Source organism: Pelodiscus sinensis, chromosome 6, assembly GCF_052426305.1.
Source record: "Pelodiscus sinensis isolate ZL-2025 chromosome 6, ASM5242630v1, whole genome shotgun sequence".
In the NCBI taxonomy this organism is placed as follows: Eukaryota; Metazoa; Chordata; order Testudines; family Trionychidae; genus Pelodiscus; species Pelodiscus sinensis.
The window spans coordinates 98,130,033-98,145,992 of record NC_143057.1 but is presented as its reverse complement, the minus strand read 5'-3'; the positions used below and the strand labels follow the sequence as shown (position 1 = coordinate 98,145,992).

Below are 15,960 nucleotides of genomic sequence, written 5' to 3'. Positions count from 1 at the left end.
TTTTAAGATCCCTATGTCATCTTAGAGAAAGATTGGGATGGGAGAAAAAAACCTAGTCCAATATTCTGCAAGTTTGATGACTGCAAAGCAACTCAAACAGGAGAATGCTATAGATGTTTGCTGGATTTCCTCATGTTAAAACAGGAGGGACGGGAGTAGCTCGTCTCACTGTTTGCAATTGTCACTGATGAAGCATTTCAACGTTCCTTTCAGCATCTTATTAAATCACTCTATTAGGCAATTAGGCTATGGGTAGTACATCAAGGTTTTGAGGGATGTGACTTTCAGAAAGGAACATAATTCTCTTATCAACCAGAAAGAGAAGTTTGCCCTGAAAAAAATATGAAGAGATAAAGGACACTCTAACACACAAGAGCTTCAAGAGTTCTGGAGCTACTGCTGTAGCTTTCAGAGAGTGTAGAGGAACAGATGCATAGTTGATCACTAATACATACTAATAATGACAGCCGGAGTGTCACTTCAGGGTGAACTGCTTAGGGAAACAAGGCTATTAAAGCACAAGACTGGTGGTCCTCCACTATAAAAGCACACCAAACCAGTTAAAGAGCACTTCTATATTCACTACACTGGCTAGCAAGAAATCATACAATCAATTCCTAGACACTCCAGTTCTCCTATGCCACCACCAGTACCACTCCTTATACAGATGAGAGATTATGAAAATCTCACCAAATGAAAAGGTTCTTATGATCACAAAAGACTAGCCACATTCCCAGGTAAATTTACAACTCAGATCTTACCCAAAAAAGCACACTCATGGCCAATCCTTTAGATTCTAAAATCTAAAGGTTTATTCATTAAAAGAAAAACAAAAGACAAGTCAAACTTGTTGAAGAAATTGAATTACAAAACACCATCTGCAAAGTTCTTGATGCAGGCTTGTAGCAAAGATAGAATAACCTGGTGGTTTAAATCACATTTCTAGACTATATCCAGCTAGTCCTTTGTTTCAAACTTCAGTTCATAGTAAAGATACTCAAGAGGCAAGATGCAGGATTGAAAACAAAATGGAGGAATCTCCAGGCTTCTTTATATATCCTCAGCCATGTGGAGAGACTCCCATTGTTTTCTATGCAAGAGTATCTCCTAAGAAAAGCTTTATCACATGAGCAAGTCACCTGAGTTTGTTACGTGAGCAAGTCTATGCATGACTCAGTTTTTTACAGGTGGATGTCATTTGCCCTCATGGTGGTCTGAATGTTCACAGAAAAGCTCATCAGATGTGGACTGACATCACCCAAAGCCCTTTGTGAGTCAAGTACTTCTATTAACTAGTAGTCCTTTCACAATGGGCAAGCCAAGTCTCCTGTTGATGTCTACCAGAAGCAAACTTCTGTAATACAAATACACAGCCAATACTTGTAATACAAAAATGATATATGTATGAACAGAACCAGCAAATCATAAGCCTTATAAACACTTCACTTGGCCCACTTTGCACAAGATTTGATGCAAACATATAACAGTGGTTGCAACAATTATCTGTATGGCTGTAGTTTAAGCTGATAACGTCACAAGAGGCCCAATCTCAAATGGTAACTCAATTAAGGTCAGGGACAGCATTCCCTATAAGCTGAATGCTTTGGTGGCTACCCAGGAGAGATTCAAATACCGCCTAGCTGATTAGTAGAGCACCCACAGCTAGTGGCATGTGTGTCTAATGGTGGTGCACTTAATATTTATTCTGGATGGAAAAAGTTAGAGAACACGCTGATCAGGGACCTTTGTTTCTGCCTCACTGATGTTCCAGGTAGGAGAAACAGCATTCTCACCTCATGATGCATCAATAGAATCAGGCCAATATCCAATACAATGTCTTCCTTCTACCCAGGTGTCCAACACATGGGATACTGTGCACAAATTACACCACCCCCTGATGGTACCTGCACAGCACCAACAGCTGGACCGTCACTAGCCCCAGTTTGCTGACCCCTTTCAATTAACACAAACACACCTCCTTGAGTGTGAAGTTCAGATAGGGTGTGTCTAGACTACAGGGTTTTGTCGACAAAAGTGGACTTTTGTCGACAAAACTATATCTGCAGCTACACTACCGCCGAGTTCTGTCGAAATAACGTCAACAGAACTCGGCAGTTTTGTCAACAGCGGTAAACCTCATTCTACGAGAAATAACACCTTTTGTTGACAGAGTTCTGTCAACAGAAGATAATATTGCATCTCCACTGTCCTTTGCATCTACACTCATGTCAACAAAGCGGCTTGCTTTGTCGACAGAACTGGATGCAGTCTAAACACTTTGTCGACAGAAGCTTTGTCGACAGTATCTGTCGACAAAGCCTCTGTCAACAAAAGCCTGTAGTCTAGACGTACCCATACGGTTTACACCATGAAGACTAAATGAGGGTGGTTCCTCTGTCCTTGGCCAAAATTCCTGCTCTGTAGGAGGACTTCCAGCTGCTTATCTCTTCTTTCCTTGTGGGTGTCAGCAGCCACATTGCTCCAGATGTTCCTTCTTTAGGGTCAGTGGCTTTCCCAAGTCTCACCATGGTCTGGGGAACTGGTTGGACCATCTGGGAGAAACTCACTATGGGACTGTGCTATTGCACAACTTAGAGGGAGCCTTGAGTGCAGGCCCAGCTATGTTTCGGGGATGGGGAAGGAAAGATAGCTGTATCCTGCTCCCATTGTTTGAGTTGCCTGGACTGGACTATTCATGATCCGAGCAGTAGTCTGATAAACCCAACCCTTAACACATCTTCCCAGAAGATCAAACAGACTGTTGCTGATTCTGGCTCTCTGCTCCTTCCCATAGATCTCCTGCTGTTCCATCCTGCACCCTGCTGAAGCCTGGTAATCCTTTGCCTCTGGTCATCTTGGCTTCTACAAAGTCTTATGCCTTACCATTTCTGGTAACATCTCTAGGCAGTGCCATAGTGCCCACTTTTTGTTTGTTGTGGGTAATATTTTTATGAACTTTTCTCATCTTAGACATTGTGGCTCCTTGATAGGTCCTCTGGGTGGAGCAATTTCAAATAGAGCTCTCTCAACTTTTGCAATACTATCTGGAGTATGGCCCCTTGGGGGACTCACTGCTCTAAATGGTTGATGCTAGTAGGTCTTCTCAGCAATATCCAAGTGGTGGACTTCACTTGTTTGTAGTCTACTGCCCTCTCAAAATCTAGGTTACAACAGGTCACCTGGACCAGACCCATCAAACGTGGAGCCAGGATTACAGTCCATTGTTCTTCGGGTCACCGAGCTGCTAGTGCCACACTCTCAAATGTAACAAAGGAAGGCTTTCAGGTCAGCTCCACCTTGGTTAGCTTTCCTGGTACTGTTGGGGGAACCCCCTTGGTATATGCATGAGCTGCTGGGACTCCTAGAGGTGTAAGGATGGCACTATTTACTGCATCATCTGCTGCTGCTGAGCCATCATTTCCTTGTACAATAGTTGTGCGATTTAAACTTGCTACTGCAGGAGGCTCACTGCTGTAGCAATTGCTGTTGGAGAACTGCTATTGCTGAGCAGCTTGCAGTTGCTACATCTCTGCAACCACTTACACCATTATTCCAGTTCCATCTTGCATGGAGTAGCTAAGCTCTATCCTTTCTACAACATTTTTTAAAAACCTTTGTACCAGATGTGGTTCTGTGTGCATTCTCTGCTATATATCATGGGTTAGGGCTCCCTCAAATCCCCTCCAGAACCCATTTCCTATCCTTTATAATGTCTCTCCCCACCAACAGGAGACACCCTTCTGAGGCACCTAGCATAGTCCCACTCCTATAAGCATTAGGAGGGCAACAGAAAGATCCCCACTCCTAGGCTCCGTCTACACTGTTTGATTTTTGTGGAAGAAGAAATGCAAATTAAGTGCTCATTTGCAAATCTCACGCTCTCATCTGCATATTCTCTTCCAATCCTTTTTGCGGAAAAAAATGCAGTGTAGACGGGGCCATTTTTCAGGGAAAAAAAACAACTCTTTTGCACAAAATCCTGTAAACCCAATTTTTTGAGGAATAAGGGATCTTGCGCAAAAGGGTTTTCCCCCCGAAAACTGGCCCTGTCTATACTGCTTTTTTTTTTTTTGCTAAAACTTCTTCCACAAAAAGAACCAGAAGAAAATATGCAAATGAGAGTGTGAGATTTGCAAATGAGCACTTCATTTGCATTTCCTCTTCCACAAAAAGCAAACAGTACAGACGGAGCCCTCAGCATTTCTTGGGCTCTGAAATAAGGAAGCTGTAATAGTGAGGGGTCACAAGGGTTGGCAAACAAGTCAGACTCCTTCTTACAGACCATAAGATGTTTGTAGCATAGAGACCTCACCACAGAGGACGGGTGAGACTGTATTTAGCCAAAGACCTTGACCTACAGAACAAAAGGGCATTTTCTCTTTCCTTTCCTCCTAAAGTTTGCTGTGTTTACTGCAACAGGGTTCTTCTTCTGTGGGCCCCTAGAACCGTAAATACAATGGATACGGTCTTAAGAAAAAAAGTAATGTTTTGAGAAGTTAAGTTGGTAGGTACATACCGACATACTGAGTGTGTAATGCCTGACACAAACCTTGGAATTAAAAAATAATTCAAGAAACCCTGCAAATTCAGAAGTAGGGTTTTATTTCTCCAAGTGCTGACTGTCAGAAACAGTCAACAACTTTTATTCTGCCCCAGTAACATCAAAAAAGACAAACCGGCTTCTAAAGTCCATAATCCCCACTTCCCCAAAAATTACTGTGTTAATGCAAATGTTCCATACATCACAACTCAATACAGCACAATATTTTATGACACAGAGTTGGATACATGAAAGAACTCCAAGCACATTCAAAGCAGATCTCTTCCATAGTACAGCCATAGCAGAGAAGAATATATGTGTGAGGAGACTGTTGGCCCCTTACTAAAACTCAGTGGGGGGTTTTGGCTGGCTAGACCCACTACCAAAAGAAAATGAGAAATCAAGACCTTGAGATTGACAATCACCACGAACACTAGGAAGAGCCAAGGCTCCAGGTCAGCCTGATTGACAGGGTGGGCAGGCTAATGAGGGAGCCCAGAGGCAGGGGGAGGGGGTGTCCTGTCCTCCATGTGAGGTGGATTTGTATGGATCAGACAGAATGGGGTGGAGCTAAGGTAAGCAAGTGAATGGTCCCCATTATTGAGGGCAACTTTCCTAGCTTCTATACTACTCTGGTGAAATGGGCTAGCAAAAGGATCTGAGTCCCTGCTCCCACTTCCTTTACCTAGAGACCTCCCTGACCTCTAGGGCTCCTCTTCCATTCTCCTGCGTGGCAGAATCCTAATCACCCCCAACAAGGCTGGGCACAGGATTCCTGGGAGGCTTGATCCCCAATCTTGTGGTCACCTGGGCCAGGGCCTGGGTGTCCTGCCCTCCAGGGTGCTCTCTCTACACTGGACACTTCCCTAATATGCTGGTCATTACACACAGTTTAAAGCAAGTACAATTTATTGAATAGCAATTTTTAAATGAATAAGGACAAATGGGAATGTATAAAGGAAAACTCATAACCACACTCTGTGACACAGGGACATCACTAACAGCAGCTTCGGAATGTTAGAGAAGTCACATTCTGTTCACATATCCCAGACTTCCTTCCTAGGTCCTGGCTGTGCTGCAGGGATGCTGTGGGTTGGACATTTGGCTCTGGTGGTGGCCACATGCTTTCAGGCTCTAAGTGGTTGGACACTTCTCCCCAAATGGGGTTAATATCCCCCTCCAAGTCTGGCCTGCCAGGCCTCTATGGTTGCCAGGAGGTCCGGTATTTGCGCCTTCTGTCTGGTAAAGAAATTGAGAAAATACCTATAAAATGTCTGGTATTTTCTGCTTTTCCCAGCTCGGCCGCAACTGCATTTCGGCAGCTCGGCACTTCCCCCTCCCCGCAACAAAATTTTCCTATTTTTTTTTTCGGGGGGGGGGGGGGGAGGGAGGGAGAGACACTGGTATTTTTGGTGAAACCATCTGGCAACCCTACAGGCCTCTTGGCTGGTGGTATCTGCTTGTGCTGGGGCCTCTGTCCTGAGCTCCCTCCACCCCCGCTCTCCCCTGAAGCTCACCACACCCAGCTCCAAGCTGCTCATGCCCAGCTCCACACTGCTGCGCTGCCTCCAGCTCCTGAGTTGGTTCCTTGGCCCCTCTGGTTCCGTGGTTGCAGCTCTCCTCCCTGCATGGAACCGCTCTCTGTGCTGTGTCTCAGGATCTCTCTGGGTGTCATAGTTCTGTTCCTTAGATCAGCTGAGGCCACTGCATTCTCCTTAGCTCAGCCCACCCCCATCTGAACCAGGAAAATCCAGCTCACATGAAGGACGGACCACCCACCCCAGCCTCCTGATGCCTTCATTAGCCTGCCTGCCCCATCAATCAAGCTGACCTGGCGCTTTGGCCTCTTCCCAATGTTCCTGGGAACTGTCAGCCTCAGGGTTCTGATTTCTCAGACTCTTCCCCCTTCCTTTTGGTACTGGGAACTAGCCAGCCAAAACCCCCCACTGAGTTTTAGTAAGAGGCCACAAATCCCCTTACATTCACAATTTACAGCTTGGCACCTCTTTAAGATTGATATATGAGAACATTAAAATGACTCCCCCTATAATTTCACCAAGTACAAAAAACAGAAGTGCAAGAATTAGTGTTTCATTACACCATGTTGTAAACACAAGGGTGGGGTTGAGATTGTGATTGATTGAGTGAGTTGATGCCCTGTTTGAGAAGTACAATCTTACAGTTAACTCTGGATCTCATGGTTTTCTGCCATGAAAAGACACTACACCTCCTTCAGTCCACAAATGCTACATGACATAATACTATTAGGCATTTGAACTGCTTTTTTTGTAATGGTACACACTGGTACAGTGTACCATCACCTTTTTTTGGGAGCACTCACACCGCACTGCTTTCCCCCTGCACAGCCCCCAGCCAGCCCTGGGAGCGCTCGTGCCGTGCCGGCAGGAACAGCAAGATGAAAACTGTGCTTTTTGCTTAAGTCCATGCATATGTTGACATGATATAGGACGAAGAAAGAAGAGCGGGAGAAGCATTTTTCAAATTTACTTTCCTCAGGAAAGGAGTACTGGCATTTTTATATATAAACAAAAAAAAAGCACTGGGTGTCTGTAGTGTTAGCTGCACCTTAATTTTTTGTGGGGGATACATATATGCATTGCAACACTTCAGTATTAGTTTGCTTCTGCTGTTGGCAATGTCTATGAAGCAACCACTTTTTCTAAAAAAAAAAAAAATTATCAGCCTATCGTATCAGAACAGTAGAAAGTCAGTGACACCACATAAGCAGGAGATAGACTCCAGATGATCAATTCTGAGTCAGCCAAGACTTGCTGGAACATATTCCACATTTCCCTCAACTTTGTATGGGTGTGAATCATACCACACAAACCACTTCTGTTACTAAACTAGTAACATAATCTGAAACAATAAAAACACCAACAGAAGGTAAAAAATTCATGCTGGAAGACCAACTGAAAATGCTTGAATTTTTTTTTCAGATAGATGAACTAGAAATTACTTCACACAAATAATACAACTGACTGCAATGTTTGACCATTTTCCAACAACAAAAAATGAACTGACATTTTCTTTCGTGATGGAAGGAGAAACTCTATTGTGTCCAGCAGGTCACAGAGTCCTTAGATAGAGGGAGGAGAACACTGCAGGCATTCCTTTCTTCATATCACAACAGGGCACTTCATTACTGCTGACTGCCATAATGCCAGAAGACCAGCAGATCTGGGGTATAGCCAGGAGTGAGCCTAAGTGGGCAGTAGCCCACACTTTCTACACCCAGGCCCACCCCCTCCAGCCCGCCTAGCTAACAAGCCAGAGAAAGGGGTTGGGTTTGCCCCACTCTTCCCCAGCGCTCCAGCCATGAAGCGGGGCTGGGGCATCCCCCTCCATTCCTCTTGTCCTGCTCCCCTTAAGCCACCATTCTTGTCCACTCACTTGAAGTCAGGGCCCAGCCAAGTGGGCCCTTCTGACTACACCACTGGTACTGCTACCTTTTCTTTTAGTCAAGTTAGGACAGCTCTGAGCAGTAATCGACTAATCTGGATCAGTAACTGATTAACAACAGAGTACATGAAGACAGCAGTATAAGGAATCTAACTATCTATGTTAATGACTACCATTTGGGGAGCACGTGTCACAACATAGCTTCCCGACAAAGTTGGTTCCCTCTCCAACATGAATATTAACTTTTTCACCTGTGTTCCTGAACATATCTTCAAAGTCCCTGGTGCTGGGAGTCAACATTTCTTGGTACAGATAGCACAAAACAATGTCTTTTAGTTTACTGCCAAGGACACCAGGTCCTCAAATACAGTGCAAACATAGGGCTACATTCTGAGACTGATCTCTTCTCTAGCTAGCAAAATTCAGGAGTAGGCAGCAAAGCTGTAAACCACTTTGGTAATGTCATCACTGGAGTAAATCAGGGTTCTCCCCTGGATGTACCTCTACTCCCCCTCCTTTCTACACACAAGTCTCACCAGTTCTAATGGGGCTTCCAACCTGGGCTGGCTGGCATTGTTAGGGGTCTGGATTAGAGCAGAAATTTTGCTTTTACTCTGACTTGGAACCTACATCCTTTGCAGTGAGATCACAGGTTTAAAAAAAAAATCACTCAAGTGTTGACAGTCATCCAGTGTCTAATCACCATTGCCCAGATATATCCCAAAGGGACAGACATATTCCCCACAATTCACTGGGAAAAAGAATCAGAGCATCTCTGCTTACTGCAGCACAAATAACCATAGCAGGGGTGGTCAACCTAAACATGAGAAGCAGCCTGAATTTACCAATGCACATTGCCAAAGAGCAAATTATGTAACCAGCCCTGATCATCTCCCCACCGCCACTCTCAGCACATCCCACCCACTAGCAGCCCCACTGGTCAGTGCCACCTCCTCCTTTTCCCACTGTGATCAGCTCTTTCTCAGTGGGAGACACTGGAGGGGGGAAGCATAAGTGTGACAGGCTCAGTGGAGAGCCCTGTATGGATACAAAATTTGTATCCACATCTACATGTGTATCTGAGGATTTGTAGGGCTCTACATACAAGTCCTAGGGACACACATGGGCAAATAAAGTGCAATAACTTGAATGTAGCTTTGCAGTGTGGCAGCTCACACCTGGGGTAGGCTAAGATGGGTACAAATCTTCTGGGGTAACTGTAGTGAAGATACACCCTTTTATAACTCTGAGATCCTCAAACCAATAGGCTGGTCCTGAGAACAAGTCACAACAGATTCAGGGCTGCTCTAATGGCAAGGATCTTTGGGGCAGGAGCACAACACAGTTTTTAATGACACTGCTCTCATATTAGTGTCAGGACTCCGGAGAAAGAGAAACATATACCCCAACACTGGTTCTACTCCACTTCAGGGACTACCTCTTCTAAGAAAATCTCATACAACTATTGATACTGGAATTCTAGAGCAGGCATATTAGGGGCCAGAAGCTAGCCTATAATCCTTAAGAATCTGCATCAATTTTCAGATTCAATCCTCTTAAAGATAACCAATCCTTTAGGATTGGATTTGGAATTCATAAAAATGAAAGATTCATTGCACCAGGTCTTATGCTGGAAAGAGAAAGTGCTGGTTCAGTAGAACAGGCATTTGCAGTTAAAAGATGATAAATTAGGCTCTTTTCCAGGCCTCCTCTCATGAAGGAGCAAAGCCAGTTTTGCTCATGTAGAATGCAGACCCATTTTCTCTGCTGGTTAGAGAGAGGAAAAAAAACAAAGTCTGGGAAAACAGTTATTGTGGTCCTGCTTACATCAGGTCACTTCATTCACATGGACTCTGCCACTGCTCCAACTCCCTGGGCAATACACATCATGCTCTGCTGCTGGCAAAAAAGTTCAAGTATGAGCTCATTTCAAAGACTAACACTGCTGGCTAGCCTAGAGCCAAACTTTCACACAGAGCTTTGCCAATCAAACTCAGGCATTTATTCTGACCCACAGCAATTGAGAAGATGCTGTAGTGACTGCTTTAGCAACATGGACAAATGTCCACTAGAAGACTTCAAATTAATCTAACCCTAGAATTAGATCTCATGCTTGGATTCCAGTATGGAGTACTAAGTAGCTTGACTGTCTACTGACGTGTGTGATAGAAACACCATTTCTAAACAGCAGGGTTCTCTATTCTAGTCCTATATGGTTAGAAAATTGTGTATTTATGAGATAGAAATATACACCCCGTGCCAATGAATTCTGCCCAGTTTGCCAGAAACTATGAACTATTTAACTGAATGTTTACTGAAAGTTCTCCAAAACCTTTACTTCAACAAAAAACATCATCAAACAATATACCTGATCATCCTTGAAACACTAACATTGGTTAAACTAATTTTACAATAATGTATCCAATTTTCTCCTAGATTAACGGAAAATGGATTCCCCGAACAACAGAAGGCCTGGAGCACTCTCCTCACTGGTTTGTTCTCATGTGAACTATAGGAAAGATGAAGCTATAGGATTTCAAGGAAAGAGCTGCTGTATATAATGGTTATAAAACCCCAGCAATCTAGGACACAAAACTAGTTTAAGATGGACTTCAGTGTAAAGCCCTGGAAATATGGAGATTAAGGATGTTAAAATACAGTTAGCCAGATAATCGCACACTCAATACAATTTGTATTGACTATACGATTAGTTGATAAGCATCTCTGGGCAGAGCTACAGCAGGGATAGCTCCAGGAGTCCACTCCAGCTGGGAATGAGTAGTCCTGGCTCCGGAGCCACGCGCGCTGCAGCTCTGCATTTTAAATGTAGTAAGAGCCCAGCGGCTCTTACTACTTTTAAAATGCAGAGGCTCAGCGATTGGCACTAGCTGGGACTGCTTGGTCCCAGTTCACACTGAGTCTAGCAGCCCCTGTTAACAGCAAACAGCCCGGTCCGCCATGAACAGGGGCTGGTGCCCTGGTTGCCACAAACAGGGCACGGTGCTGGAGCAACCTCTGTTCGTGGCGGCCAGGGCTAGCCACCATGAACAGAGATTGCTCAGGCATCAGACCCTGTGGACAGGGGCTGCTTTGCAGCAACATCCCCATCCCCCCACTGCCTCTGAGAGCAGCCTGAAGACAGTGCTGGGGGAACCAGCTTTTAAGCTGGCTCCCGTCCCTCCATCTTGCTGCCTTTCAGAGGCATCAAGGGGGGAGGGAGGGTGCCGCAGAGAGCACAGGGCGAGCCTCTTTCTGATAGAGGCAGTGTGTGTATGGGTGGGAAGCGACTAGTCGAGTCACTACTCGATTATCCGATAAGTATTTGCTTATCGGATAGTGGACTAGTCACTAACATCCCTACTGTGGATATCCACAAACCATGTTTGGAAATTAGATGTGAATATAATCTTAGTATTCACGCAGGACTATTTGTGTGTTCTACTTTATAATAGCAAAGTAAGGGCTTTGGAGCAAGGTACAAGCAGTCTTTATTACAAGGAAACAGCAATTTTAACTGCAAAGATATACAAGATGATATGGTGCTTGAAATCCACTCTGAAAAAGTGATGAGAAGTCCTGTGGCACCTTATAGACCAACAAGATTTATTGGAGCATAAGCTTTCGTGGGTCTTTGCCCATGAAAGCTTATGCTCCAATAAATCTGTTAGACTATAAGGTGCCACAGGACTCCTCATCACTTTTGCAGATTCAGACTAACACGGCTACCCCTTTGACTCTGAAAAAAGTACTCCTCCTGATATATGTAGGGTTGCCAGATGGTTTCAACAAAAATACTGGACACACTTGACATTACATCACAATCTACATTACATCTTATTTAGAAAATACCAGACATTTATATTTTCTCAATCTGTTTCCAGAACAGCAAGCTCAAATACTGAACTGTCTGGTTCAAAACTGGACACCTAGCAACCCTAGATATGTGCTTATATTTTGGTGACATATTAAGTTTGATGCATGCCACACTTGTGATTAGATGGATGATGGCAGAGCACTGCTTGCACGTGACAGATAAAAAAAAAAAAAAAAAGAGTAATTTGTATATAATTTTTTTTCCCTTGTGGAAAAATATTTTGAATAAATACAAATGCTAGAGAGCAAGAGTACAGTTATGCATTCTCAGGCATACAAATCCAACTCATATCAAAGTAAATATTTATTTTCTTGAGCAAGTAAAACTCAGCACAGCTGCCCAATTCTATCTATCCTACTAGCCAAGAGTTAAATTGTAAGGAGAATGGCCTCAAGCTCCCAAACAAATGTATTAATTGCATTGTAGATGGCAAGGTAAATCTCAAGTTATTTTTAAAGCTCTTTATATGCACAAAATTCATATTTGTCAATAAGGACTTTAGATTCTCCCACTCCCTTTTCAGAGCTCATCACCAATGTATTTATCTTGCCTGACAATGAGAAGCTGGATGAATTTTGGGACTCAGTAATACTCCTTAATTGTCCATAGGGGATGCTTGTACATTGTCTCTCTATTCAGTTTCTAGGAAACTTATGTAGTCTCTCTGCAGGCTCCTATGGCGAAGAGGGCAATGTGACAAGTGGTACTATCCATAGACCCCCAAAACAAAACATTTTTCTGTGGTCTTCAGGAAGTTGGACGCTTTCTTATATTGAAGTAATAAGCACCACAATAGGATAAACAGCCAACTACTTGGATACAGTTTAGGAAATTAAACAGTCTTTTTCCCTGAATATAATCCACAAAGCAAATATGAAAAACTAAGTTACAGTATACATTTTTGTGTACATTGCCCTCACTATACTATGTGACCATTCCTCATACAGTTTAGAACAACCGAGTCAAACATGTAGTGCTAGAAGGGACCCAAGAGAACATCAGCACCAACCACCTGTGCTGAGGCAGGAACAAGTAAACCTAGTTCCACCCTGGTCTTAAAAACCTCCCGTGACTAATTCCAAAACCTCCCAGGGTATGTCTACACTGCCACCCTAGTTCAAACTAGTTTGAACTAGGGTGGCTAATGTAGGCATTAGAACTTGCAAATGAAGCCCGGGGTTTAAATATCCCGGTTTTCATTTGCATGTTCCTGGGCGCTGCCATTTTTAAATGCCCCGTAGTTCGAACTACCTGCCCACGGCTACACACAGCACGGAATAGGTAGTTCGAATTAAAGCTCCTAATTCAAACTACCGTTATTCCTCCTGCATGGCAGGTAGTTCGAACTACGGGGCTTTTAAAAATGGTGGCGGACCGGATATCTAAACCCCGGGCTTCATTTGCAAGTTCGAATGCCTACATTAGCCACCCTAGTTCAAACTAGGGTGGCAGTGTAGACATACCCCCAGGGAAGTCTATTCCAGAGCTTAAACTACCCCTAGTTAGTTTTTCCTAATATTTAGCCTACCTGTCCTTTGCTACAGATTAAGCCCACTACATCTTGTCATACCTTCAGTGGACATGGAGAACCACCAATTATCATCCTCTTCATGTCAGGCCCCACCACTAGTCTTCTTTTCTCAAAACCGAACAGGCTTTTTTTTTTTTTTTTTTTTTAAGCATTTCCTTCATAGATCAGGTTTTTTGAAGTTTTTAATCATTTTTCTTGCTCTTGTGGATTTTCTCTGCCATTTGCCCACATATTTCCTAGAGAGTAGACCCTCTGAAATAGCCCAATGCTCCAAATAAGACCTCACCAGTGCCAGAGTGGGACAATTACATAAGGTACTCTTTTTAATACATGTTATATTGCTTAGTCATTACATTTCTCCACTGTCCATATTTCTGTCCACATCTTTTCCAGCAGTACCATTATCATTTCACCAATGATTCCCCATTTTGGAACTGTGGATGTGATTGCTTCCTTTTAAATATAGTTATTTGCCAGGGTGGCTAACCTGTAGCTCCAGAGCCACATGCAGCTCTTCAGAAGTTAATATGTGACTCCTTGCATAGGTACCAAATCCAGGGCTGGAGCTACAGGTGCCAACTCTCCACTGGGCCAGAGAGTGCTCACTGTTCAATCCCCAGCTCTGCCTAGGCCCTTTCTCCCTAGGATCCTGTCACTTCCTACCCTCCTCCACTGAGCTGGTCACACCCATGCTTCTCCCCTCCAGTGTCTCCCACTGAGAAAGAGCTGATCACAGTAGGCAGGAGGAGGAGGAAAAGGAAAAGGAGGCGCTGATTGGTGGGGCTCCCAAGGGGTGGGGTGTGCTGAAAGTAGTGGTGGGGAGATGATCAGGACTGGTGATATATAACTGTTGATCTTTGGCAATGTGCATTGGTAAACTCTGGCTGCTTCTAACGTTTAGGTTGGCCACTCCTGTACTTTGCATTTATCTTTATTGACTTTCATCTTCTTAATTTCAAACCAGTTCAATTTTTCAGTCATTTTAAATTCTAATCCTGTCCTCCAAAGAACTCGCAACTCCCATCTACATGTTTTATAAGCACACTCTCCATGCCATTATCCAAGTTATTAATTAAAATATTGACTAATATAGGACTCAGGACTGATATCTGCAGGACCCAATTAATATGGCTTCCCAGTGAGACAGCAAATGACGACACTTTTTGGATACAGTCTTTAAATCAGTTTGCTCCCTTAGACCACATTTGCCTAGTTTGCTTATGATAATATCATGTGGAACTATGTCAAAACTTGCTACAATCCTGGCCAGTAACCAGAGGTTCTTTGAGCTGCGTGGTCCCAATCTATACACATGTGTACCTTGTGCCTGAGTTTGGATTTTTTTTTAAAACAGTGTCCATTGACCCCTCATGCTGGGAATCAGGAGCACAAAAGATGCTGCAGGCAGACCTCTCTCCACTTTCTCATTTTTTCCACAGTACAAACAGCAGCAGAGAAGATGGGTAGTGGAATACAGGTAGGAACCACACATCTTGAAGAATCTCTACTTACAGGTAAGTAACTTCCATTTCTTCCTCAAGTGATGATCTCTGTGTTTATTCCACATGTGAGAGATTAACAAACAATATTAATTCAGACACAGGCTGAATGGGAGAATGCAGAAGCAGTCATAATTGACCAAAATACTACTATCCTCATATGTGTATTCTCAGTTGATGAATGAGTCAGATAGCCACCACAACTCATCTCTAATCTAGCTGTACTTAAGGCCCTTCAGTATCTAGCTAATTGGGTAAGGCAGCCTCCCAATATCAGAGGAAAAGAATGAAGATGCATCAATAAGGGGGATGTGAGTCTCAAAAGTTCTGTCAAAAGAAACTCTTCTCCTGGAGGTTAAGAGTTCCTAGGCATATAAACCCTTTGTCTCTAGCATAATGGATCCTGAGGACATTGACCCAAAAAAAAAAACAAAAAACAAAAAAAAAAAAAGGACTGAGAGGGTAGGCTTGCCATTTACTACTGCCTATGTGGTTTTCTCTTGTGAGCAAGGGTATAAACACCCTGTGGGCAAAGCACTGCTCGAATCTTTGAGAGAGTAAAGAGCGTCAGTCTTCTCAAACAGGATATTTTGGCCTTAGAAAGGGTTCAGAAAAGGGCAACTAAAATGATTAGGGGTTTGGAATGGGTCCCATATGAGGAGAGGTTAAAACGACTGGGACTTTTCAGTTTAGAAAAGAGGAGACTGAGGGGGGATATGATAGAGGTCTATAAAATCATGACTGGTGTGGAGAGGGCCGATAAAGAAAAGTTATTTATTAGTTCCCTAAATAGAAGAACTAGAGGACACCAAATGAAATTAATGGGTAGCAGGTTTAAAACTAATAAAAGAAAGTTCTTCTTTACACAGCTTGAGGTTAACCTGTAGAACTCCTTGCCAGAGGAGGCTGTGAAGGCTAGGACTATAATAGAGTTTAAAGAGAAGCTAGATAATTTCATGGAGGTTAGGTCCATAAAAGGCTATTAGCCAGGGGATAAAATGGTGTCCTTGGCCTCTGTCAGAGGCTGGAGAGAGATGGCAGAAGACAAATCGCTTGATTGTGTCTTCAGTCCACCCTCTCTCGGTCACCTGGT

General features: G+C 43.6%; 1 protein-coding gene across 4 annotated transcripts in view; it reads right to left on the bottom strand.

Annotated features, from left to right (window-relative positions):
* PLPP1 (phospholipid phosphatase 1) overlaps positions 1 to 15,960 on the bottom strand; it is a 165,462-nt gene that overhangs the window by 16,987 nt on the left and 132,515 nt on the right. Inside the window, exon 6 of one of the 4 annotated variants that reach the window (XM_075932461.2) lies at positions 4,185 to 5,779. The exons of the other annotated variants lie outside the window; for them this stretch is intronic. Coding sequence (XP_075788576.1) covers positions 5,675 to 5,779 — 105 coding nt within the window. The 3' untranslated portion in view covers positions 4,185 to 5,674. Of the gene's footprint in view, positions 1 to 4,184; positions 5,780 to 15,960 lie in introns of those variants that run through there. 4 annotated transcript variants of the gene reach the window in all.